Here is a 26,522-nt window from a genome sequence, read left to right on the forward strand (position 1 = left end):
TGAGTTTGTCATTATTAGGTAGAAGATACGCTTTTATTTGTTGCTATGATCAACAACAAGCACAATTTAGTTTAATTTCAGTAAATGAAAATACATTTAAGGCATGGGTAAGGTTTGTGTTTTTTCATTATGAACCGGCCTTCTAAGAACACTGTGACCCCAGCCACCTCCCAGCTGGTCTCTATATGCCACCAACAGGCTCCACCTCCAGCTAATCAGGATCAGCAGCCATGAATGAGACACAGCAAGAGAGCCTGGAGAGCCCCGTCACTGACCCAGACATCAAACTGTAACTGGGCCACAGATGCTGAAGGTGGGAATAGACAAACAAGAGGTGAAGCCTGTTGGGAATTTTTATTTTACCAACTGGACTTTCTATCGGAGGTGAAGACAGAGCAGTGGTTTATACCTGTACAGTTTGTCTACTGTACCATCTCAATCAACCCTCCTGTCAACTCTGGACCGCCTCGCGCCTTCACAGATAACACAGGACTGGAATCGCTGTCAACAGAAGCCCAAGAGAAAGACCTGGAGCATGTTTAGCGGTAAGTGGAGCAGGTGAACATGGGGAGAAGGCTTAACCTGCAGCCAGGCCACAGCGCTGCTGCTCCGCTTTAGGCCAAAGCCTCTTATGGCTCACTTAAAGGAGCCATTATGGTCCCTTCAAGCAAACGCAGGGGGGTTGAAATGTGGGGGGTTTGTTGCAAACGTTTTTATGAACTTAAAGACTTTTTTGCAGATAAATTTTTCTGTGTATTAGAAAGTTGAGCTGATCCTGTACATAAATGATGGTTGCATAATGTTGCTTATGCTTATGTATATCATAGAAATCATCATATTGTGTAAATTTTCAGTTGTCTTGGTATTATTATTATTATTATTATTATTAGTAGTAGTAGTAGTAGTAGTAGTAGTAGTAGTATTTTAAATTTAAGTTTAGGGAAGTTGTTTTTCTAAGGTCATATTTCAAACTAAAACACAGACGTGTCAAGTATAGAAACAGCTTGGAATGAAGAAATTAAATAGAAAGCTTGACATTTTGGCAAAAAATGGTTTCTCATAAAATGTAATCAACATAAAATGTTAACCTTAAACACGGGGCTGTCAACTATCTGGAAACACTGAACACTGAAGCTTCAAGTCCATCTGAATGTAAATTCAGTGTGTTCTTGTTTTATGTTTTGTTTTTTAATGCACAGACTGAACCCAGAGCTTGGAGACATGGAAGCCTGCCTCTTAAACTTGCTTCAGTATGAATGTTTCATTCCCTTCAGTGCCTGCTCCTCTGAATCCCTGCCATGTGAGTTAACGAGCACACATACTTGTTAGAGCAGCATTATAGGTCACACATGCAGATTAGCAGCCGAGGCATTAGCAAGGTGCTGCTCGCTGTTACGACAAAATCTGCGTTTTTCCCAGTAATGATGGAGGTTTTCCGGCTGATGCTTCATTATGTCAGAACAACTGTCAGTCAACAGGTGTGTGAGTCTTGAATCCGTTGCTGCTGTGAAGCGTGGTCCAGGTCTCTCTGCCCGTGTTTGGGACAGTGCCAGGTTGTGCTTCTGCATAAGAAGCTCTGTCTGAGCGTTAGCTGGACGTGACGAGCGTGGGCCGAAGCCAAGTGCACGCTGTAGATGAGCACTGCTGCTCTGCAAAGCGTTCCCTGGCTTCATGATGAATCTATGGCTGCTTTCGTACCAATGAAACTCATCCTTAATGCTGAGGCCTTGGGTTTGTAGCTGGGCACAGCCCACTAAATGTTAATCTACTTATTAGCCCACTAATAGATCATTATCTCATGTTTCCCCTCCCCCTGTGGCACGGGTTATCTGCATCATTAATACTGTCTGGTCTGTAATCTATTTATGTTACGTTACATCCGTCTATTTGATTTCAGTCTGTTAATGCAGAATTACTAAAACAGGTGACCCTGTTTTTAAATGCACTACATTTTATATCAGTATTTAATATGCTCATGTTCAGTTTAATCCATTAGGTAAACAATGTTTACAACAGGTTATCATTATTTAAAGTTTCAAATTCTTCTACTTTGCTTAATATAGTTGAGTGGATACAAAAAGGCCATTGTGCTGCACACGACACCCCATCACCGTCATCGTGAATGAGGCTAACAGAGGAACGAGTGCTCAGTGGGGGAGAAAATGAGCCTGCACTTATAACTGCAATAACTACACCTCATACTTAAGCAACCAGATTAGCCCAAGGAATCCAAATAAGCCCAAACAGCCCCGGCGGATGTCTTAACACCCCTTTTTTTATTTTTATTAACACACAAAACTTTCTTATGCAGAATTACATGTTACTGACTTGAGAATTTTAGCAGGTGTAGTTTAAGATCATCGCTCCATCAAGGATGTTGATGGGAAACAATGTGGGCACAGACGTTAGAAGCCTTCGTTGGGCAAATATTTAGGCCACTTCAACGTGTGAAAGAAAATCCAGTTATTACAGTGTCTGGGCTCATTTCCTTTAGTTTAATGAGTGCTTTATTCGGCCTCCTCTGCAGACGCTGCACATGGTGACGTCTGATGTCCTGGTACCAACACAAAGCTGAACCATGGTCATTCTGCAGCAGGTATGTGGAGCACCAGCTCATTGGAGCAGTCTGCTGGTGTCACCAGTTTCACTTTGCTGCTGTTTCTGCATGTGCCTGGCCTTTCATTCTTGTACAACATAAACATTAAGTGTGTTTTTACTTACTTACACGGAAACATTTACATGCAGGAAAGCTCAAATAAAAGTCACATTATTAGCTGCTCAAAGTGGGAAGCGCTCAGTCATTTTCCTCCTTCGAATTGTTGCAATATTCACTAAAGCTGACACTGTTCATAAAAATGAACCCCAGAAAAGCAGAAAAAAATTATATCAGTAGAGGATAAGACGGAACTGGATGCTGTACTTACAGCACGTAATAGATGCAACCAGATTAGATGACACAATAAAAGTTAAATTGCAGCAAAAGACGCATTTAAAGGTCAGTTCACCCAGATTATAAACTGAATGCATGAATGCATGAAGGAATTAATGAATGGATGCTGGCAACAGGCCGAACTGAACACAACAGCAGTATCTGTGTAGGTGGTTACATTAATCTGTCGTACAATCATCCACCAATAGAGTTTCTCTCCAATAACTAGATCTTCACATTTCGAATCTTGCAGCTGTAACTGTGTTTGGTCTCAGCCTCATCAGAAGGTGCGTCTGTGTTTTCCCTGCAGGGGGACTATGTGTGGCTGGACCTTAAAACGGGCAGAGAGTTTGACGTTCCGGTGGGAGCTGTGGTCAAACTGTGCGACTCTGGACAGATCCAGGTTCTGGATGACGAAGGCCGGGTGAGCTGTTGTTGCTCATGCAACAAGCTCTGCAGTATTTCATTACTTTCTATGACTTATTATTTCCTCTGACTTGTTTCCGTTCTCTCAGGAGCACTGGATTTCCCCTCAGAATGCCACCAACATCAAGCCCATGCACCCCACCTCCATCCACGGGGTGGAGGACATGATTCGCCTGGGAGACCTGAACGAAGCCGGCATCCTCCGCAACCTGCTCATCCGTTACAGTGAATGTGTCATCTACGTGAGTGCCCTCTGCGACAACACTACACGCCTTCAAACAGAACGCATGGGTTCGGCCTACAAGCCGTTTGTCAGACTACATTTACATGTGAGGAGTAACTTTAGTCCAGACCCCAGAGTAATTTTAAGCTGTTTACCTTAAGTGCATGTTACTATATCAGTTTCATTGTGAAATATATATTTTTTAAGAAATTGAAGAAATATATAGATCTTTGAATATTTTCCAGCTCTCAAACATCTAAGAAAATAACTAAATAGATTGTAAATAGGAAGATAAATAATATTAAATAATGTGGATCTTCATCAGGAGCTGCGTTACCAATGTAGATTTTGTATCTACTGATGTATTTTCTCTAAGAATTAAAACTGATACAATTGTTCTGACAATCTAAATGAAATAATAAGCAGCAGGGGTAGAAACTACGTAGCATACGATAGTAATATCATCAAATCCTTTGTTTTCTGGGTTCTTGCAGACGTACACTGGCTCAATCCTGGTGGCCGTCAACCCCTACCAGCTTCTGCCCATCTACACCCCGGACCAGATCCGCCTCTACACCAACAAGAAGATCGGCGAGATGCCGCCGCACATATTCGCCATTGCGGACAACTGCTACTTCAACATGCAGAGGAACAACAAGGACCAGTGCTGCATCATCAGGTGCTTCATTCTCATACCGGCCGCTTAGACTGTATCTGTGTTATTGGTGCGTTGGCCGGCGTGTTTGTGAGACCTATGGGCCTCTGTGTGTGTGTGTGACAGCGGCGAGTCCGGAGCTGGGAAGACGGAGAGCACGAAGCTGATCCTGCAGTTCCTCGCCGCCATCAGCGGGCAGCACTCCTGGATAGAGCAGCAGGTCCTGGAGGCCACGCCCATCCTGGAAGGTCAGACAGCACACGGCACCATGTAAAAAGCAGCACGTCAGGGTATCTGCGTTGCGTGACTTGTCATTCCACTGTCCGACGTCTCGATCCAATCAGCCTTCGGCAACGCCAAGACCATCCGCAACGACAACTCCAGCCGCTTTGGGAAGTACATAGACATCCACTTCAGCAAGCGCGGCGCCATCGAAGGGGCCAAGATAGAGCAGTACCTGTTGGAGAAGTCTCGAGTGTGTCGACAGGTCAGCAGCTCGCAGCGCATTGTAGTATTGATGGACACATGCAGGCGCTCATCTTTCCAGCGTGGACAGTGGTCTGACGTCTCTCTCTCGCCTTTTCGTCTTTCCTCCTCCAGGCTCCGGATGAGAGAAATTACCATGTTTTCTACTGTATGCTGAAAGGGATGGCCCCAGAGCCCAAAGCCAAGCTGGGCCTGGGCCTGGCCACAGACTACTGCTACCTCACCATGGTGGGTCTACAGCTGTAACACGCCGTGCATGTGTAAATGGAACTGTTTTTAAATGGGTTCTGGAACGTCCATACTGGAACACCTTTGCCTTAAAGCACCTCTCTTCTCACTTTGTGCACAAAAGGTGTATTCCACCCAAACAAAAAGCTAAACCTGAGCAAAGCGCTGAGTCAGAGACATCACGCAGCGTCTCCCTCAGCCGAGCTAATGATCACGGTGATCTCCATCTCCCGTCTCGCTGCCTTCCAGGGTAATTGTACGGAGTGTGACGGTCGTGATGACCTCAGCGATTACTCCAGCATCCTGTCAGCCATGAAGGTCCTCATGTTCACGGAAACGGAAAACTGGGAGATTTCCAAGCTGCTGGCTGCCATCCTGCACATGGGCAACCTGCGATTCGAGGGTACGCACACACACACACGCACACACACACGCGCGCACACACACGCACACACACATAACCTAAAAGTTTTACTTTCTCATTTTTCCCAGCTCGCACTTACGACAACCTGGACGCCTGCGTGGTGGTCCGATCCCCTGATCTGGTCACTGCTGCTTCACTCATGGAGGTGCGTTGAAGCTGCTTTGCTGTAACTGATGTGTGCGGTCGTCTCTCCCGTTTTCTGATGTGGCTCCGTGTCGGCTGCAGGTGGAGCCCAAGGATGTGATGGTGTGTTTGACCACGCGAACCCTGATCACACGCGGGGAAAGCGTTGCCACGCCGCTCAGCGTGGAACAAGGCCTCGACGTCAGGGACGCTTTTGTCAAGGTCAAATCTGGTGTTTGAATTCTTCATACACAGCGGAATCCCATCATTAGATTGATAATGACTAGATACTGTTCTATAAACTGACTAGAAGTGATGTGATTTGTCCTCCAGGGCATCTACGGCAGGTTGTTTGTGTGGATTGTGGATAAAATCAACGCTGCCATATACAGGCCGCCGTCGTGCCAGAGCAACATCTCACGCAGATCCATCGGGTTGCTGGACATTTTTGGTTTTGAGAACTTCATCATCAACAGGTGATTCATTCTCCTTTTAACATAATAAAGTCTAAAGTCTAATGTAAAACGACTCTGGGCCATAACCAACAACCCCCCCTCCCTCCACCACCACCACCACCACCACCACTGTAGCTTCGAACAGCTGTGCATCAACTTCGCCAACGAGAACCTGCAGCAGTTCTTCGTTCGGCACGTCTTCAAGCTGGAGCAGGAGGAGTATAACCTGGAGGACATCAGCTGGCAGCACATCGAGTTCACCGACAACCAGGAGGCTCTGGACATGATCGCCAACAAGCCCATGAACATCATCTCCCTGATCGACGAGGAGAGCAAGTTTCCCAAGGTACGGAGGCGGAAGAGGTTTATTGAAGCTGAGATTCAGGATGTTGGTCTTTTCAGACATGTATAAAATGATTTCCTGCTTCTTTGTCTCGCGTCAGGGAACTGACTCTACAATGCTGTATAAACTCAACTCTCAGCACAAGCTCAACTCAAACTACATCCCTCCTAAAAACAGCTACGGAACGCAGTTCGGGATCCAACACTTTGCTGGCGTGGTCCACTACGAGACCAGAGGTGAGTTCACTCACTCTGCCCTTCGTTCATCTTTGCTCCTTCATAATGAGGCTCCTCGCATCGTGTCGTCTTTCTTCAGGCTTCCTGGAGAAAAACCGAGACAGCCTCCACACCGACATCATCCAGCTCGTCCACTCGTCCAAGAACAAGTTCATCAAGCAGATCTTCCAGGCTGACGTTGCCATGGTGAGACCGACACATCCCACCTCCACATTTAGTCTCTCGTGACGCTGGACTGAAATGTTTTACCTCTTGGTTTTCATTTTAAAACCTTCCAGCTTTTCTCCTCTCATTGTTGGCGTTGGCCTTTTTCTCATCCTGCTGTCTCTTCTGTTTCCTCTGTCTCTTCCCCTTACTTCAGTTTCTGTGTGGCTATCAGCAGCCCAGCACCCCTGCTCCCAAGGTAATCAATGGCCTTTAGCAACACATGGTCACTCAAACCTAAAATCACTACAAGCAGACATGTTGCACATTCACTGTACTGCAGCAGCAGCTCTCCAGCTCCAGCTCTTCTCCTTTCACTGTCAGAGGTTTTCATAGTGTGTGTTCTGTCCTCCCTGTGATTCACGGGCTGCTTCTGCACAAACCGTGAAGCGTGTGGCAAAGCGTCGTGCCTCTGTGTGCTTTCAGGGCGTGGAGACGAGGAAGCGCTCTCCCACCCTGAGCAGCCAGTTCAAGCGGTCCCTAGAGATGCTGATGAGGACGCTCAGCGTGTGTCAGCCGTTCTTCGTCCGCTGCATCAAACCCAACGAGCTGAAGAAACCTATGGTGAGTCCGGCTTTGGTGTCTCTGTGTTGGGATTCCGGCTCCTGCAAAGGTCTAATCAGCTGGTGAGCTGAACTCAGCATGACGATTCTACTCAGTCGGGTCTTTTGTGTGTTTCCAGTTATTTGACAGAGAGCTGTGCATTCGTCAGCTGCGCTACTCCGGCATGATGGAGACCATCCGGATCAGGAGAGCCGGTTATCCCATCAGATACACCTTTGCTGAGTTTGTGGACCGTTACAGAGTCCTCATGCCGGGCGTCAAACCTGCACACGTACAGGTCAACAATGGACAATTCTTCTTCTGCTGTCAGCTCACATCAGAAAAAAGTCTACTCAACTTGATTAGTTAATTAGATTTGCTCAAATACAATAGAAGTGGGGTCTAATCCCATTGTAACAACAGGACGTTGTCGCTGTTTTTAGCTCTAGAGGCGATGGTACATGCATCTTACCTTGATTCCTTTCCTCCCAGGAGGACCTGCGGGGGACGTGCCAGCAAATAGTCCTGGCTCGTCTGGGGAAACACGACGACTGGCAGATTGGAAAAACCAAGATCTTCCTAAAGGTTCACCATCAATTGACGTGAAAAAAATTAATGGCACCGCGACCTTCAGCCACTGGAGATAAATTGTGTGATCTTATATTTTATGGGGTGCTTTGTGCCCTGGTTGTCTCTCTTTCAGGACCATCATGACATGCAGCTGGAGATCGAGAGAGACAAGGCCATCACCGACAAGGTCATCCTCATCCAGAAGGCTGTGCGGGGACACAAAGAGAGGTCAGGACCTTTGCGGGATCCATTCATGTCCTTGCTCTGTCAGAGCACACCTACAAAACATCTGTGTCCTCCCTCATCCCTCTCAGAACCAACTTCCTCAGGCTGAGGAGTGCCGTGACCTTCATCCAGAAGGTGTGGAGAGGTTATCGCTGCAGGAGAAATTACCAAATTGTGAGTCTTTTCCCCGACTAAATGAAGCAAATCACCCGATCTGCGTCCCCCCCTGCTGGTAATAAGCCCCTTTTCTCCCCCGGGCCTCAGATGCAGTCCGGCTTCCTGCGCCTTCAGGCCGTCTACCGGTCGAGGAAGGACTACAGGAGCTACCGCAGGGCGCGGCTCCGCGTCACCCTCCTGCAGGCGCGCTGCCGCGGCTTCCTGCTCCGGCAGACTTTCTGCCGCCGCCTGCGCGCCGTGTTGACCATCCAGGCCTACACCAGGGGCATGATAGCCAGGCGCCTCTGTCAGAGGCTGAGGGCCGAGGTAAAATGTTACTACATTTACTTCTGCTACATAAATGATGTGGTGAACGTGCCGGACACTGATCCACGATGGTGCTGAAGGAAAATGTGACGCCTTACAGCTTTTGTCCAAGACGTCTACTTATCGTGCCTTTATTTTTAATACTTTGTTCTAACATTAGTACGTTACTTTAATTTTATATTTTTTGATTTCCTATTTGTTTACTTTTCATTTAACATCAAAGTCTTTGAGATTTCCTAAAGTCAGGCCTAAAACATGTCACCGTGAAACCCTTATTTATTACCCTGCTTCAACCTAATCTACTGTCTTGAATTACTGCATTGTTGTTTTGAAGAATGTTTGTCTTTTTTAAATCTGACATTGTTTCCACGTCTCATTCCCTGTTCTCAAAGACAAAGTCGAATAAATGCTTGATTTTGCGAATGTTTGTTTAATCTGGGTTTGTTTTCAAATGAATCAATCAATGCGTCTGCCGCTCCGGTGAACAGTGACGGAGGCGACTGGGTGAGCTGCAGCGCAGACCAGAGGCGGCCGCTGTTACATGTCGTCCATGTCGTACGCTCATTCGTGTTGTCTTGGCGACTTTTCTCCTCTGCACCGCTTTGCGACCGGTGGCTCGTCCTGTTCAGTGTGTAGCCGTTTAGCTTTCGCTGCTGTAGCTCTTACCGTGGGCCCCTGTAAGCAGTGGTGTAAGAAGAACTCAGAGTTCTGCCGAAGTAGACGTAGCCTCACCACAAAGTAGAAATACTGTTGTAAATGGAAGTCCTGTTTGTTACTTTTTTGTATCTGTACGCATCAAATAACTAATAACTCAAATAATGGAATAAAAAATCAATTAAATTTAATAGAAATAATATACAAGTACATACCTTTGTAAGTCTTATTCATGTACCACCACTGCATATAAATATTATGATACTGTGTTCTGTCTAACCATGAATAAGCTCTAAGATTGAACAATAGTCTTTTTTTCTATATCTGAAATATCAGCCCCCGCCAGCCTCCGTCAACCTCCGTCCCTCACTTTCCTCTTCCGCCTCCCCTCACAGCTGCGGCATCGCCTGGAGGCCGAGCGCCAGCGCCTGGCCGAGGAGGAGCAGCTGCGCAACCAGATGACGGCGCGGCGGGCCAAGGCGGAGGCCGAGAGGAAGCACCGGGAGCGGCTGGTCCAAATGGCCCAGCAGCAGGAGGAGCGGGAGCGGGGGGAGAAGGAGGAGGCCAGGAGGAAGAAGGAGCTGCTGGAGCAGATGGAGAGGGACAAGGAGCAGCCCGTGGACCACTCGGACATGGTGGACCGCGTGTTTGGGTTCCTGGGGAACGCCGGGCCGCTGCCCAACCAGGACGGACAGGCGCCAGCTGGGTTCGAGGTGTGTCATGTTTCATTTTAACTTTTATTTTTTAGGCTTGATTGAGGGTTTTTAGTTCCTTTTATACTGATCCGTTTTGTGACACTCAGGACTTAGAGAACACTCCTCGCGGTGAGGAAGCTGAGGAGGAGGTCCTGAACGAAGCTCTGCCGCTGCCTGACGAGGAAGACGAGGACTTGTCCGAATACAAGTTCTCCAAGTTTGCCGCCACGTATTTTCAGGGCGTTTCCACTCACACCTACATCCGACGACCGCTGAAGCAGCCTCTGCTTTTTCATGAGGATGAGGGAGACCAGCTGGTGAGACCGAGCTTGGACCTCCAACCACCCAGCTGTTTACTACTGTCTGTGACATGTAATGTCTGCTCTTCCAGGCCGCATTGGCTGTGTGGATCACGGTGTTAAGATTCATGGGAGACCTCCCTGAGCCCAAGTGCCAGCTGGTCATTAATGACGGCAGCGAAAAGATCCCGGTCATGACCAAAATCTACGAAACCCTCGGCAAGAGGACCTACAAAAGGGAGCTGCAGGAGCTACAGGTGGAAGGAGAGGTGAGACAAGATGGAGGGCGATCTTTTAAGTGGTCAGATTCTCATTATCAGCCTTTGCGTCTGCCTACAGAACAGCTCCATAGACGGCCAGAAGAGGAACAGCGTCAGGCACAAACTTGTGTCCCTCACGCTGAAGAGGAAGTCCAAGATCACAGAGGAGGTGAGATTTGCGGCGGCCCCCGCTTTCGTACCTTTTCGGGCACCTAGCATAACTCCTGGTCACGTCCGCGGCAGGTCACCAGGCGGCTGACGGACGGAGACTACGGCCTCCAGGGCAACAGCATGCTGGAGGAGCGCCCCACGTCCAACCTGGAGAAGCTGCACTTCATCATCGGCAACGGCATCCTGCGGCCGGCCCTCAGGTGCACCTGCTAGCGCCTTCGCCTCCGGCGCTGAGGCGGGACTTGAATGCGGCGCCTAGCCGGGCGCGAGCTGTGGGTTTTTTGTTCAGCTGTCGTTCTGTGCCCCAGGGACGAGGTCTACTGTCAGATCTGCAAGCAGCTCACCCAGAATCCCTCCAAGAGCAGCCACGCGCGCGGGTGGATCCTGCTGTCGCTGTGCGTCGGCTGCTTCGCTCCCTCCGAGAAGTTTGTCAAAGTGCGACGCCTCCTGTTAGCTTGAATGTGAATGTGGCATATTTACTCTTCACGCAGTTACTTATATGCTTTGCTTCTGTTTGCAGTACTTACGGACATTTTTGAACAACGGCCCTCCGGGTTATGCTCCATATTGTGAGGAAAGGTTGAGGAGGACGTTTGCCAATCGTACACGGACGCAGCCGCCATCTTGGTTGGAATTGCAGGTACCCAACGTTCTTCTTGCTGAGGACATAATGTTTCATTCTCAAAGGGTCTTTTGTTCAGCAGCCTCTTTCACCCCCAGGCTACGAAATCCAAGAAGCCCATCATGCTGCCGGTAACGTTCATGGACGGTACCACCAAGACCCTGCTGGCGGACTCGGCCACCACCGCCAGCGAGCTGTGCAACGCTCTGGCCGACAAGATCAACCTGAGGGATCAGTTCGGCTTCTCGCTGTACATCGCCCTGTTTGACAAGGTGGGACGCAGACCCTCCTCCACCGCTACAGCACACGCGCCATCCAGTGATTCGCCCGTGCCGATTTTGCCGAGTCGTACCTTGTCAGGTGTCGTCTCTGGGGAGCGGCAGCGACCACGTCATGGACGCGGTGTCCCAGTGTGAGCAGTACGCGAAGGAGCAGGGCGCCCAGGAGAGGAACGCCCCCTGGAGGCTGTTCTTCAGGAAGGAGATCTTCACGCCGTGGCACAACCCCGCGGAGGACCACGTCTCCACAAACCTCATCTACCAGCAGATCGTGCGGGGGGTGAAGTTTGGAGAGTATCGCTGCGAGAGGGTGAGGACGAGGACGGACATGTTGATGCTAGTTCTATTATGAAGACACTGAATCGTTTTCTCTTTGTTGAAGGAGGAGGACCTGGCAGAGCTGGCCTCCCAGCAGTACTATGTGGATTACGGCTCTGAGATGCTCCAGGATCGCCTGCTCAGCCTCATCCCCTCCTACATCCCAGACAGAGAAATCACCTCCACAAAGACTGCGGAGAAGTGGGTTCAGCTGATCATCAGCAGCCACAAAAAGGTGTCCACTGCCTCAAACACTGACCCATCAGCTGTATATATTTGACTGTGCAAGCGTTTTTAACTGCAGCTGCCTGTGCAGGGATTACAAACAAAGAGGAGGCTGAACACACAGAGGGTGAAGGAGGATGTGGTGGATTTCGCTCGCTTAAAGTGGCCTTTACTCTTTTCCCGTTTTTATGAGGCCTTCAAGTTCTCAGGTTGGTAACGAAAAGCACTTCCTGCGTCTCCACGTTAGCTCCCACGGGCGCTGGTATTGCTTTTGTCTGCCTACAGGGCCCAGTCTGCCCAAGAACGACGTGATCGTGGCAGTGAACTGGACCGGGGTTTACTTTGTGGATGAGCAGGAGCAGGTCCTTCTGGAACTCTCTTTCCCAGAGATCACTGCTGTGTCCAGTAGCAGGTATGATGCCACCGTATGCATACATGAGTATGTTCAATATGTTAGATCTGAAATACGGCCGTTAAGATAAACGTCGCCTTCCAGGGGGGGTAAACTTCAGGGCCAGAGTTTTACCTTGGCCACCATCAAGGGAGACGAATACACGTTCACGTCCAACAATGCAGAGGACATCCGCGACCTGGTGGTCAACTTCCTTGAAGGTCTGAGGAAGAGGTCGAAGTACGTGGTGGGACTGCTGGACTGTCCCAACCCTGGTGAGATTCACAGATGGTTTGGAGTGAGTGGTGTAACTGCTGAACCTGCTGTGAAGATCTCAGCACAAACCATCAATCATCGTGTTTCTGTCGAAGTGGGGGCGGACTCCACATTCCTGAGCTTCTCAAAAGGGGATCTGATCATCCTGGATGAGCACGACGGCGAGCACGTAATGAACTCCGGCTGGGCTCACGGCATCAACGACAGGACCAAGCTGAGAGGGAACTTCCCTGCTGACTGTGTCTACGTGCTGCCCACCGTCACCCGACCCCAGTATGACCTGGTGGTGAGTGAGCAGGCATCATCTTGATTACTGTTTGGCGATGACCTATGTGAAAATGAAAGGCATAATCTGCATTCCTCAGGCTCTGGTGACCATGACGCCGGATCAGCGGCGCGAATCCATCGGTTTGTCACACATGAACCTTTCAGACGAGGACAAAACGAAGGCCTACACGCTAGAGGAGTTCTCCTACGACTACTTCAGGCGCGTCCCCATCAGTCAGTCAGCTGTAAGTCTGTTTTTAGAGTCATACTGGTGCTGATTCTCCCTTTGTTTCCGCCTCCATGTTTCCAGGGCTCCACCGAAGAGCACACTGAGTCGGGTAATGATCTCTAAGGCCCGAGGCAAAGAGCGTCTGTGGAGCTGCACCCGGGAGCCTCTCAAACAGCCTCTGCTCAAGAAAGTCCTGGCTCATGAAGAGCTCGCTCAGGAGGCCTGTCTGGCCTTCATCGATATCCTTCCATGGATAGTGTTTCAATACTGTTTGTGTCTAAAATGTGTTTTTAGTTGATTAGATCAAACACAGGCGGACGAACTGTCACTAGCGCTTTCCTGTCCTTAACTCGCGCTGCACCTGTGATGAAGTATATGGGCGACTATCCGTCCAAGCGCCTTCGCTCTGTCATCGAACTCACTGATCAGATCTTTGAAGGAGCTCTGAAGGCCGAGCCGCTCAAGGACGAGATCTTCTGTCAGATTCTCAAACAGCTGACGGACAATCACATCAAGTAGGCGTGAATCACGACATACACTTTTGGCAGATACGTGCTTTTGGAGGACCTTCTTTACCTTGTGTGTGTAGGTACAGTGAGGAGAAGGGCTGGGAGCTGCTGTGGCTCTGCACTGGTTTGTTTCCTCCCAGTAACATCCTGCTGCCTCACGTCCAGAAGTTCCTCCAGGCCAAGAAGCATTATCCACTGGCACCAGACTGCATGCAGCGGCTACAAAAGGCCTTAAGGTGACGCCACAACCTTCCTTGAAAGACCTCTCCGTTGAGTTCATATTATTGCATCTCATTGCTGTTGTTTCTCATAGAAATGGATCCAGGAAGTACCCTCCTCACCTGGTGGAGGTGGAGGCCATCCAGCACAAGACCACGCAGATCTTCCACAAAGTTTACTTCCCTGATGACGCGGACGAGGTCAGTGACCACTGAAGAAGAACAGAGCACATATGATAAACAACTCTCTATTTATTGTCCATACAGTAAAGAAGCATTTGATGCTTGACGTGTCTCAGTTCGTCCTCTTTGTGTTCACAGGTGTTCGAGGTGGAGTCAAGCACCAAAGCCAAAGATTTCTGCTACAACATCTCCGGCCGCCTTATGCTCAAGTCCTCTGAGGGCTTCAGTCTGTTCGTCAAGATCACCGACAAGGTGAGAAGAAACTCGCTTTCAAAAGAGAACCTCATCACTTCGTCCAAATGTAGCTACAGTCAGCGGTTCCCACGTTTCATATTGATGATTGGTTCCTCAGGTTATCAGCGTGCCTGACGGCGACTTCTTCTTCGACTTTGTGAGACACCTGACAGACTGGATTAAAAAAGCCAGACACGTAAAAGACGGTAAGAAGGCTTTTACTTTTTAAAAACCCTTCTAATTGATTTATTCTGCAGTGTTAATTATGTCTGTACTGTATGGATCTGTCTTTGTGTGCAGGTGTAGTGCCTTCACTGACCTATCAGGTGTTTTTCATGAAGAAACTGTGGACAAACACTGTGCCAGGAAAAGATTCCATGGCCGACTCCATCTTCCACTATTACCAAGTGAGTGGCCTCTGAGAAATGCAGAGAGGCTTTAAAAGGGAATGGTATTTAATTAATTTTACAAGGACGGGTAAGTGACAGTGGAGTCAGACTTCTGTATATTTTATTAATAGGTTTTATGCCTTTTGCCTGCAGGAGCTGCCAAAGTATCTACGAGGCTACCACAAGTGTTCGAAGGAGGAGGTGCATCAGTTGGCGGCACTGATCTACAGGGTGAAATTTGAAGACGACAAATCCCATTTTCACAACATTTCCAAGATCCTGAAAGACTTAGTCCCTCAGGATCAGATCCGACACCTGTCCACAGACGACTGGAAGAGGGTGAGATGATCACGCCATGTAGTTTTTGTGTAGGGGGTAGTTGTGGCAAAATAATGTGCATAATTGTTTCCGTTATCTTTGTTTCAGTCCATCATTTCGCTGTTCAACAAACACTCAGGGAAGAGTCGTGAAGATGCGAAGCTTTCCTTCCTCAAAATCATTTACAAGTGGCCCACGTTCGGTTCGGCCTTCTTTGAAGTAAAGGTACAGTGGGAGTTAAAACTGACTCCACACAGAGTGAAATAGTGAAGGAGAAGTGTTGCCTTTGATCACGCCGCTGTTTTTCTTTCAGCAAACAACTGATCCAAATTACCCAGAAACCCTCCTGATAGCAATCAACAAGCACGGGGTGAGCCTGATAGATCCCAAGTCTAAGGTGGGTGCAGTGAATGGCACGAACGGCGGGACAAAACCGTAGCAGTGAGTGTGTTGGTTTTACCTGGCTGCATTTCCTGCAGGACATCCTCACCACTCACCCCTTCACCAAAATCTCCAACTGGAGCAGCGGTAACACGTATTTCCACATCACTATTGGAAACCTGGTCCGAGGCAGCAAACTGCTGTGCGAGACCTCCCTGGTGAGTCCCAGACAAGTGTGGCGCCTGTAGCGTTACAGCAAATGTTTAGATTTTACTTGGTAGAGTGTGACCTTTGACCTTCACCCTTCAGGGCTACAAAATGGACGACCTCCTTACTTCGTACATCAGCCAGATGCTGACGACCATGACCAAGCAGCGGACCTCCAGGGGAAACAACAAGTGAGAAGCCATGTGGTGATCACCGTCCATCACCCACACACAGCATGAAACCACAAACCAACACTACTGTGAATGGTCCCAGCACACGATCATTGATGACTGACAGTTACCTGAGACACTGTGACGCCAATGTTTTCATTTGCTATGCATCAGCCCCGTCTTAAAACTCACCTGTTGCCTTTAAATGAAACCTTTCCCACATAGCACACGTAACACGGATCAGTCTCCTTTATGAAATTGTAACTCTCGGTGTTAAATCTTACAAACCTCTGTTATTACGCTTGAGACACATTAAAGGCCACAATGTTTCCTGTGTGTTAGAATTTGGTTGGTACTTATATTTATAAACATAGTGATGGTAAATGTGTTTTAATCTCAGCAGGGTTAGAAGGTTAGATGAAAACTGGGCTCTTTTAGCTGGTGCTGTGAACAAAACCATCGCCACGCTTTATTACTGTGTCGTAATAAGTGAGCAAATCCCAACTCTTAGTAAAAGAGGATTCAAAGTATAAGCCCTGACCAAAGTCCCACATTTAACGCTCTCCTCTTGTAGTTTCTTTGAAATGCATTTGTGATTCATGCTCAGGTGTTCTGCGTTGACCAGAAAAGCGTTGAATAGTAACTTGTGTTTTAGACGAAATATGTAGATAATGTGAACGACACCAAAGCTAACTCAAAAATTCTCTCCTTCTCTTACATTTGATGGTTTTGTTTTTAGTCTCTCCCTCAGTTTGCCAATTTGTAGACAAACCTCGCCACAATAAGAGCAATCTCCCATGTTGTGAGTTAATAAACTAGCTGCCCTGTGGAGTTTTATTTCGTGGTTATGTATGTGCCACAAAGTTCAAACACCTAGTGTTTTTTTAGTGTCCACGCATACACGTACTGTAGGCTGTGAATGATCTCATGCTCATTACTCGTTTTTTCCAAGCGTATGAGCTGTTAGTATCCGTTTTTGAACTGATAATCATTTTTCATTGTTTGTTTATTAAGGAGGAACCGTTTCATCCATGATGTGATTAACAGATATTCTGTTGTAGACATGAATAAACGATGTTTTCCAAAGAGAAGAGTGAGCTTGTTTAATACTGTTTACCGATCTATGCACCTGATGCAAAGACGTGTCTGCACCTTGTCTCAGTCATATCTGTAAAATAGTAACTGGAACAGTAGAACAATCTAATCAACTAATAACAGTTTCTTTTATAGTGACATAAACATAACATCTAGCTGCTATAGATTATTATTATTATTTTAAGTAAACGCTTTATTTTAAGACCTTGAAGATTGGCAGCATGGTTGCACGGCAGGCTCAGTGTTGCCAGGTTCAGCAGTGTTGGTGCTCAGCCACGGTTGCCAGATTGGGCATCATCTCTGCCCGGGAGTTCGTACTGGACACTGACCATATGTCACTCATCTCTGTAACGGGGAGGTCGGGAGAACGGAATTATTAGCATTAAATATTATATATTTAATATATAATTAAATATATAATTATATATATAATTATATATATAATTATATAATTAATATATAATTAATATTATAAATATTAGCATTACGACCAGTCCAGCGCTCTCCAAAAGGATTGTACCTGTTTTGAACTTGCTGTAAACGCCGTTGTCTGGTGTAATTGTGCTGCCTGAACTAAAAGCCAGTTCTCTCTCTCGCCACCTTCAAGCAAACACCACAACTGTTAACATCAGACGCACACAATGGCCTTGAGTAAACAATAACAATAAAGCTGAAATTAATTCAGATGTATTGTTTAGCACAACGTCGTTGTTTGCCCTGTGAGAAAGAGATTTACCAGTGAAAGATGAAGATGACAAGGATCAGAAGGAGGGACAGCAGATCTGTGAGAATCCACATCAGGTTATACTCGTCTGGACTCTGAAACCGACAGAACCTCTGGTAACTGAATGCTTTGACATTCACATTGTAAATAAAGCATCCAGAGCTCAGCTTGTGGTGGAACAGCGGGTCTTACCATGAGGAAGAGTGGGGCCGTCATGGTGCTGAGGAGCTGGGGAGCATTGGTGGTGACAGAGTGGACGCCGTTGCACCAGGCCAGCGAGTAGAGCCACGGCTGGCTGATCACGTACAGGTTGGTGGTGACGTTCCCCGCAGCGTAGTCACTGCACACGAGGGAGGACAAAGTCACGCTGGGTGACTGAGCACCGGGCGATCGATGACTGCGCGAGAGAGAGAGACAGACAGACAGACAGAGACAGAATAAGACAGACACACACACACACACACACCTAACGAGCTCGGGGGACATGTAGCTGTAGTGGAGGTTCAGCTTCACGATGTGGTTGCTATGGAGCTCGTTTAGGGAGAGACGACTTCCCGACGTCTGCTGGAGCTCGGGATCAATGTGATGCACCTCCTGCCTCAGATCTGATGGCAGCCACAGCACCTGGTGATGGAGCGACCACACACACACACACACCTGCTCACTTTATGCACCCATGCAATGAAATCATTTAATACTTCAATCATTTCACAGAGGACCAAATTGAGGCCTTAGCAACAACTCACCTGTGAGGAGTTAACGGAGCACTCATTCTGGATGAGCGTCAGCGTGCGTTGGATGTAAAGGTTCCTGTACGGGTGTCCCATGGGTGGGCGGTGGAGGTCAAAGATCACCAGTTTCCCTGCGTGGCCGGCCAGCTGGAGGTAGGCCTGCAGGCTGCAGATGGACTGGTTTCCCGCCTGCTGCTGGTCCTCTGCTCCCAGGGAGCCGGCCGTGCCGAAGGGGTTGTGCTAGAACGAGCAGCCGTCAATACTTGTGTTTCAGCCACGTGAATGCCGTTGTTGCCTCGGGCGCCAGCGAGTGCCACTCACTGACAGAAACCAGGAGCCGGCGTTCAGGCTCTGCAGTTCAGCCCAGGTGAACATGGCCGCCGGGGCGTCGGACCGGTTGGGGAAAACCTCCTGAATGTTGGTGGTCCGTCGCAGTGTGTGGTCGTGCATCAGGAAGGGAACCCCATCCAAGCTACAAACACGGCGGGACAGGTTTTCACAGCGGCGACGCCACCGACAGATGAGGTCCAAATGTCTGAGTTACAGTGTGATAATAAACAACCTAATAGTGACGTCGGTCTCCAGACCCTCGCTTCCAGCTCCCACGGCCTTTTCAAAGGACATCAGTGTGTTTTCTGGAGCCAGCTGTAAATAGAGTCACACACAAAATCCATCCATTTAACATGGAGTAGTTCTACCGTGTGTGTAGTAATGAAGCAAGCTGCTGTTACATGGTCTAAACATGAGAAGTCAGCGTGTGGACAGCAGCTCCCTAACAATAACGACAGGACGGATGTTCCTGCTTCTAAACAATAGTCAAAAGCCAAACAGTCCTTGGAAAAACAGGAAGATTCGAGTGTTGCAGTGAGTGACTGTGTGCTGTTGGTTCTTAGTTCGTGCTCACCATGGGGGCTCCTCTGTGGCCAATGAGGGCCGGCGCGGGGCCCAGCGTGCCCTTCTCTTTGATACAAGGAGAAAACAAGCCAAGAGGCACCACGTAAAGAGTGCAGAGCACGGTGAGGTACACGCCCACGACCAGGCCGCGTATGACTGAAACACACGACATCGGGTCACCGTTGCATCTTTAGAATCACACAGAGCCCCGGACAGCTGTCAGCTCACCTCCGCTCTTCATTCGGAAGAAATGCGAAGCTGTGGGCCACGCCAGCATCGTCATCGCCAAGACCCCGCCCACGTGGAGGTACGGCGCCGTCACCTGGCGAGAGAGTGACCATGAGGGGACCACGGAGAGAGAGTGAGCCGAGGTGGGGGTGTGTGGTGGGGGGGGGGGGGGGGGGGGGGGGGGGGGGGGGGGGGTGCGTCACCTGGAAGGAAAGCAGCAGAGTGGCCCATTCGTTGCTCCAGAGGTCCGAGAGGACGGCCGTGGCTACGATGGAGAAGGTCAAGCTCAACAGCATCCCCACCTGCAGCCATTCATTCAACAACAGATTTACACCGGCCCAGACTTGAGGACACGAACGTACTGAGAAGCGAGGCACAGCGGCGCTACCTTGTGGCTCCAGTGTAAATAGAGCTTCTGGCCCTCGGACAGCAAACACACGGCCAACAGCTGGACGGAGCAGACGGGAGAAGTCAGCGCAGCTCAAACGAGGGGTTCGATATGGTGCCGTGTCCGTGTCTCACCATCAGCACTGTGGCGTAAGTGAAGAAGCCGGCTGCGACAACCAGAAGCACCACTGACCATGGAAACCAGAATCCCAAGCTCCCAAAGCTAAACCTTCACGCCCACAGTGACGGGGTTAGTCACAGGAAGACTATTAGAGAGCAGCACTAACAGGTCTAACATCCAGATGTGGAGACACAAAAGGAATGGAAGTGTGCCAAGTATCCCAAAGACAGGTAGCAAACAGGCAGTGGACTATGAACACGGCAGCAGAGTCCCATCGGAGCTCGTTATAGTTAATGGTTACACATGCGCAGGCGTCACGCGACCCACCAGTCGAAGTCATTGTAGTCGTTCTCGGCTTGACCCCAGAAGTAGAGAAAGACCAGGGTCAGAGAGAAGGCGGCCGCGAGCAGAGCAAAACTGGCGCCCTCCAGCTGTGGGCAGACACAACAGGCCGTCATGCACTCACTGGAGGATAATCCAGCATCAGGAGATTGAGGACATGGAGTGAGCAGCTGTGCGGGCTGAGCTCTGACCTTGTTGCAGCAGCAGTCTCCCGGCCGCGTCCGCGTCCCGCCGCCGCCGCCGCGTCTCCACTGGCAGCCGTAGAGGCCGCGCAGGCAGGACACCAGCGGCCGGTGCTCGCGGCGCCGCAGCAGCTCGGCCCGAAGGCGCCGCCGCCGGGACAGAGGGGAGTCCATGGCCATCCTGACGCGCACACACGCACACGCACACACACACACACACACACACACACACACACACACACACACACACACACACACACACACACAGCGATGCCGTGACCCGATCACACTTAAACTACCAGATACCAGAGGCATTTGGACCAAAAACTATTTAAGGGAACACATTAATGCAAACATTAGTAAAAGAAGATGCAAAAGCAACACAACCCACCAAAACAATGATGTGTGTGAATCACCTTATAGTTGCTGCGAGGAAATGTGGCCGTGTTCCAATATTTGCATACTTCTGCTGCACTTCTCCCATTATTTATATCAACACATCTACTATACGCTACATGCACCAACGACCCCGGAACCAAAACACAGGAAACTCTGGGTCTATTTTACCTTTGTCTAAACTGTGACCTCCGTGTCACGTCTATATATTACCGTCAACCTACCACTCATAGTTCGCACCGTTATCCGTGTTTTCACGCCGAATTGAAAAGCAGGCGACGGTAACGCGTACAACACGGAGATCGACACCAGCGACGGTAGAAACGACGCTTCTAGAATTCAGAACCAACGCATGGAGCGCGTCCGTTCGTCGTCGTCCTACCTCCGGTTCCGTCTCCCGGTTGACGGCAGATCACGAGCCGAGCCTCTCCACGGCCGGCGGGCCTTCAGTGATGATTAGTGCGGGGAGAACCACACGCATTTACACGCGGAGGTGGAGACGCACTACGTGTTTACGAATGATAATAGCGGTGAATGCGCCGAAGCAGCGGAGCGGACGTGCGGTGTCCGTCAGCTGTTGCGCCTTTCAGGTTCACCGAACTGCTGCGGAAGCCTCGCGTTTTCCAAAATATAATGCAAAAAGTCAATTTTCGACAAAGTGAATGAGAACGGCCGTCATTAGTAATCGATAGAGCGGTGACACACCACGCGAAATTAATACTGAAGTTTGTCTTAAGACGTGAAATTTAAAGCAAAACGCAAAAGTAAAAAATATATATTTTGAAAACTGTGGAGGAAACGGTTGTAAGCATTTTCCTCTTTACCTTTATTTGTGTCGATTTAAGTGAATATTAATTACTCGCATTTTATTTTTTTCTCTTTTCAGTTGTTTTGAATAAATCGAGTAGCATCAATCTAAAATTTAGATAAAACATGTGATGTATCATCTAAGTAAATGAGTAAACATATGAAGCACTTATCATTACACACACCTACAAACACTAAAAGTCACTAGAAGACACTTAAACTAACAACAATGAGGCTCTTCTGTCTGTCTTTACAGACCTGAGCAAAACCATCTGGATTACACACTGTTTACATTTACCGTCTGCTCCCCGTCTCAGCTGGTAAATGGCCCGTTTAACTGAAATATTTACCCGAACAGGAACCACTAGCTCATTCTCAGCTTGCTTTGAATATGCATTGATAATTGAACCGAAAAAGGAATGCAGGTAGAACTGAAGCATCAACAAGTCTGCGGCGCTTCTGCACTCAAGCTCAAACTGTGGTCCTCCCCAAAATCTGCTTCTCCCCTTTAGAAATGGAGTGAATATAAACAAATCCTGCATCGGCTGGAGACGACCCAGCAGTTCTTCCTATTTTGGATCAGGCCCAGAGTCTTCCCATCCGAGTTTGGCACTATCAGCATTTGCTTAAAAGGAAATTATCCGGTCCATGTGCTTCCCAGAACCAAGGTCCAGAACACAGATTGTTTTCTGTGTGAAGAACACAGAAACACTAAAACCGCATTACTGAACACTGACAAGTAATATTCCCAATAATGAGGATTTTAATTGTGATTATTTACTACTACTAAAAACACAGTAAGTTGTGTATATCTACAATAAATCTAAAAATATATCTCTCCAATCAACAATGCAGCTATAACTGTTGACTGCACTAAATGTGTTGGTTGCGCCCCTGCTGGAGACCCGAAGGAACTTGCTAAACAGCACTACAACACTACAGGAATTTGTCCTGCGCTGAATCTCTAAGCCAGTCACACAGTGAGGACTGCCCCTAAACTAGTTCAAGCATCAAGCGAGTCAAAGTAAGTGGTGCATTTCCTGTTAGAACCTCCCAAATAAAATCTGGCAACTAACATTTTGCGACGCATTTTGCTTCTTTCTTTCATTTTTTATCTTGATTATTAGCTGTCTACGGGTAGACGGGTTATTAACCTTACAATCTTAATATTAATGTTAAGAATGCGTTTTGGCCTTGTCAAAAAATAACCCTGTTCATCATCTAAAGTTATTCCGTAAAAGAAACAGTCTGTCACTGTCAAAGACATCACGTCAATAAACTGAAACCTAGGATCCACAGTCCAATTAATTTTAGTCATGTTTATTTGTCCAGTCCAGTTTGTTCTACTTAATAAAATCAGTCGTCCTTCAGGGCACCAGATGGTTTACTAATTAATCTGGACAAAAGGCGTGTAGTACAGAAAGAAAACTGTCTTGTCATGACACACGCAATTGATACAGGGTTATTCGATACCAATTCGCGACTATATTTACATTTAAAGCATGATCAAATATATACTTCATAGCTTAACTCCACTAACGAATAAACAGGAAATGTTCATTAGAACTTTTTATTTATTCTCGCGCGCTGCTCTCTCTTAGTTTGAAGGTCACCCTTTCTTGCTTCCGGTTTCATGGTGCGCGTTTTGACGCGGCTGCGGTGGAGCAGCGGCAGCGTGGCTCGACTGCAAGCAGGGAAGCAAAGTAACCTGGCGCAACTCTAGTGTCCCCCCTCCGGAGTCCAGGAGTGTGCTCCGAGGTTAACCCGTCGATCTGACTCGCGGGAACCGGACATGACTGACCTGTGGGTCTCGCTGGGGGTGCTGGGAGCCGCCGTGCTGCTCAGCGAGGCGATCCGCCGCACGGCCGCGCGTCTTTTCCCGGGAGCGGCGTGGATTTACCTGCTGGAAGCGGCGTCCACCTTCCAGCTCTGCGCCTGCACCCACGAACTCAAACTGCTGGGCGAAACGGCGCGGCTGGAGCCGGCCGCCAGCCTGCTGCTCACCTACACCATGACGGTCGTCCACCTCTCAACTTTCCGCGAAGCGACGGTTAATCCCATCGGAGCCGCGGAGCGCGTTTTCCGCGGGAGCGGCGCGCGCCGCGCGGCGGCGGGGGTCGTCGCCTGTCAGTTCGCAGCCGCGGTCGCCGCGCAGCTCTTCGCGGCCGCCGCGTGGTCGCTGGCCCTGTCCGACGTCCACCAGCGGCACCAGAGGTTCGGGTTCAGGTGCTTCGACCCCCTCGGCGGGACGGTGCTGGAGGCCGCGGCCGCGGAGCTGGCCTGCGCCTTCGCCTTCCAGGCTGCGGTGCTGCACATCCGCAAAGTGGACCCGAAGCTCCGGGTTCACTGCGTCGCTGCTCTCATCACCGCTCTGGTTTACGCAGGCGAGTTAACGAGTTAAAACTAAATGTGTCCTCAAAACGGCTTTGATATGACAAAAGTTAAAAATATATAACGTAATAAGTAATATGTAATATATGTCGTCATTAGAGATGTTTGTTTGTGTCTGAGGGCAACTGGGGGTCATTAGAGGTCATGGTCAGAACTTTTTACTCTCTGATGGGTTGTGTGATTAAAGTGATAAAACCAGATCCCAGTGACCATCAGTGATCACACTGATCCATGGACGGTTGGAACTAATCCATGCCACTGTGTGTCACCTGGTCTTTGATACTAAAATAAGTGGGTGCACAGTTTCTGTTCATGTTGAGCCACTGCCATTGTAAACTTGTATTTTACAGTTGCACCACATTGGAATCTGGGATCTAATCCCGTTTCTTTCTTTCTTTTGTGCAGGTGGACGCGTCTCAGGAGCGGTTTTCAACCCCGTCCTGGCCTTCTCCATCCAGTTCCCCTGCAGCGGCCACACGTACATGGAGTACGCCTTCATATACTGGCTCGGACCACTTCTAGGTAAGGACCCGCGGGGGCAGATCCATAACCACGCTGAGAACGCCTGGGAACCAGAGCAAATGCGGAACCACAGCCCTCCTGTGAGACTGTAACGAAACACAGGATCAGCTGAGAGACGGTCCAGTCTCGTTTTCCACCGGGTTTCTTATAAAATGTGGAAAATGTTAGGTTACCGCTATATGGGTTCAATGTTTCGCCCTGCTGTCTCTGCATCACATCACGGTGACCTCCTGTGTTCCCAGGTGTAGTGAGCTGTATTGTGCTGTTTGAGAAGATCATCCCTTTCCTGTCTGGAAAAAGCACCATCGGTTTGGACGTCCAGAAGCAGAAAACCCAGTAGCAGTGCTCGAATCGCCCCAAGTTGGTGTGATGAGGTTTCTAAGCAGATGATTCCGCGTGTGGTGTGCGCAGAACACCAGTATTACTAACTTTTATTGTTACTGGCACACACAGAAAGTCCAGGCGTGACTTGTACGTGTCCCGTGATACAAGTGAACAAACTGTGAAAAGCACAAAGACTGAGCAGTCATTTGTAAGAATGAAACTCAGGAAATACCCACAACACTGATGTGCCTGAACAATGTCTTCTCAACAGGCTGCAGCCTAATTATAGCAACTAGCTGGAAGCATAAGCCAGTAATTAAACAGTGAGAAGATCAAACGTCAGACCCTAATTTAGCGACTGTATTTATATATGAATGAAGGAATGCATTTGTTTATTAATACAAACTAAAGATTGTAAGAAAACTAGACGCTACTCAGCTTGTTTAGTAATTTGTAATGAATGAGACATAATGTCTGTAAATAATTTTCTCATTTTAATTAGATATAAATATGGAAAGTGAACTGCAGATATGACCTATGAGTAGGGACTTTGCCAAATAATATGTATGAACTGTGTAAGATGAACAGCTTTCACTTACTGCTGTCACCACCAATTTACCAGAAACCAAACAGGAGCAGAGCATGTGGAAAACACGAGGGACCAAGGTGGTTAACATGCAGGTAGCAGTGTTATTTTCCCCTTTGGTAGAACTGCCAGCGTCATGTTTCAATGAATATCTTGAAAGGTGTGTCAACAAACTGACAACGTGGTTCAGAAGACACTTCTAGGAAATGATTAGCACATAAAACAGACGAACCGCTTCAGATAAATGACCGGGTGACATAATCAGTGACTCAGCGGGGCCGTCTAATATGAAAACCATTCTGAAGCACAGGGAATTGAAAGAGAAAGCAAACAGCACAACAACTGGAATATTTGTTTTGTCTTAATCTCATTTAGTTTCCCTGTTTGTAATAATTTGTCACTAATCCTTTTAAAATGTATTTTATGCAATAACTAAGATGAGAAAACCAGAGACTCTGTTTCTGGTGTTGATTGCTCTTAATTTTAAATGACCAAATGCAGATTTCATTAAAATCTGTTTTTACAGTAACACACCTGCATCTTAAGAATGTACTATTTATCAGACACATCTCCGTTGTCTGACACTTAAATGTACATCATTTTGGTTTAGTGATGTCATTTACTTTGACATATTATATTTCATAATATTTTGATTAAAATATCGGACAACTTTTCTCGTGTTTGTCATATGTTGTTCACGTGTTCGTATAAATGCTGCAGGATGGACAGTGGGGCTGTTGTTTACTATGGGGCTGAGTCACGCAGCACAGCAAGGGGCAGCAAAGGGCACAAAGGTCACATTGTGCAATGCAAGATTTCATGAGTGTTTTCTTTTTGGGGTTATCCAAACGTCCCGTTTGGGCAGCTTTTAACTGGAATTTAGTCCATGCTCGTGACTCTGTACATAAAATGAAGTATGAAAGAGTTTAAAAACGTCAGGATAAT

General features: G+C 48.2%; 3 protein-coding genes across 8 annotated transcripts; 2 read left to right on the top strand and 1 right to left on the bottom strand.

Moving 5' to 3' along the window:
* Positions 1-236: 236 nt before the first annotated feature.
* myo7ab (myosin VIIAb) lies at positions 237-16,938 on the top strand. 3 transcript variants are annotated; one of them, XM_029172775.3, is made up of 50 exons: positions 237-545; positions 1,200-1,300; positions 2,528-2,596; positions 3,240-3,353; positions 3,445-3,597; positions 4,073-4,257; positions 4,360-4,481; positions 4,578-4,720; positions 4,834-4,947; positions 5,197-5,350; positions 5,440-5,516; positions 5,597-5,716; positions 5,828-5,970; positions 6,085-6,295; positions 6,393-6,528; positions 6,608-6,714; positions 6,890-6,931; positions 7,159-7,296; positions 7,415-7,573; positions 7,768-7,860; positions 7,979-8,073; positions 8,160-8,244; positions 8,335-8,553; positions 9,603-9,920; positions 10,010-10,219; positions 10,294-10,470; positions 10,541-10,630; positions 10,705-10,832; positions 10,941-11,067; positions 11,153-11,272; positions 11,353-11,526; positions 11,615-11,842; positions 11,915-12,085; positions 12,167-12,284; positions 12,361-12,487; positions 12,572-12,741; positions 12,838-13,028; positions 13,108-13,229; positions 13,320-13,477; positions 13,600-13,753; positions 13,828-13,983; positions 14,061-14,166; positions 14,287-14,400; positions 14,501-14,588; positions 14,683-14,789; positions 14,925-15,110; positions 15,198-15,314; positions 15,403-15,486; positions 15,569-15,688; positions 15,780-16,938. In XM_029172775.3, the coding sequence occupies exons 3-50, from the start codon at positions 2,579-2,581 to the stop codon at positions 15,870-15,872; spliced, it is 6,582 nt and encodes a 2,193-aa protein (XP_029028608.1). In that variant the 5' UTR covers positions 237-545; positions 1,200-1,300; positions 2,528-2,578; the 3' UTR covers positions 15,873-16,938. The 3 variants fall into 3 exon arrangements, with proteins under 3 accessions (XP_029028608.1, XP_055358045.1, XP_055358046.1); XM_055502070.1 differs by lacking the exon at positions 6,890-6,931; XM_055502071.1 differs by lacking the exon at positions 1,200-1,300 and having other exon boundaries at positions 3,240-3,597.
* On the bottom strand, positions 16,836-23,375 carry LOC114869010 (glycerophosphodiester phosphodiesterase domain-containing protein 5-like). 4 transcript variants are annotated; one of them, XM_055502073.1, is made up of 17 exons: positions 20,968-23,375; positions 20,561-20,732; positions 20,355-20,458; positions 20,042-20,135; positions 19,908-19,967; positions 19,723-19,821; positions 19,520-19,613; positions 19,302-19,447; positions 18,960-19,042; positions 18,719-18,869; positions 18,413-18,637; positions 18,133-18,290; positions 17,859-18,006; positions 17,679-17,761; positions 17,463-17,542; positions 17,148-17,287; positions 16,836-17,029 (listed from the first exon to the last, which is right to left on the bottom strand). In XM_055502073.1, exons 1-16 carry the CDS (start codon positions 21,033-21,035, stop codon positions 17,196-17,198), a joined length of 1,857 nt encoding a protein of 618 aa, XP_055358048.1. In that variant the 5' UTR covers positions 21,036-23,375; the 3' UTR covers positions 16,836-17,029; positions 17,148-17,195. The 4 variants fall into 4 exon arrangements, with proteins under 4 accessions (XP_055358048.1, XP_029028613.1, XP_029028616.1 ...); XM_029172780.3 differs by having other exon boundaries at positions 16,836-17,287; positions 21,330-23,375; XM_029172783.3 differs by having other exon boundaries at positions 16,836-17,287; positions 20,042-20,073.
* A 20-nt stretch (positions 23,376-23,395) lies between these two features.
* Positions 23,396-26,250, top strand: LOC114869011 (aquaporin-11-like). Its single transcript, XM_029172784.3, has 3 exons — positions 23,396-24,138; positions 24,551-24,667; positions 24,910-26,250. The coding sequence occupies exons 1-3, from the start codon at positions 23,547-23,549 to the stop codon at positions 25,005-25,007; spliced, it is 807 nt and encodes a 268-aa protein (XP_029028617.1). The 5' UTR covers positions 23,396-23,546; the 3' UTR covers positions 25,008-26,250.
* The last annotated feature ends 272 nt before the right edge of the window (positions 26,251-26,522 follow it).

The sequence above is a fragment of the Betta splendens genome, chromosome 14 (genome assembly GCF_900634795.4).
Source record: "Betta splendens chromosome 14, fBetSpl5.4, whole genome shotgun sequence".
In the NCBI taxonomy this organism is placed as follows: domain Eukaryota; kingdom Metazoa; phylum Chordata; class Actinopteri; order Anabantiformes; family Osphronemidae; genus Betta; species Betta splendens.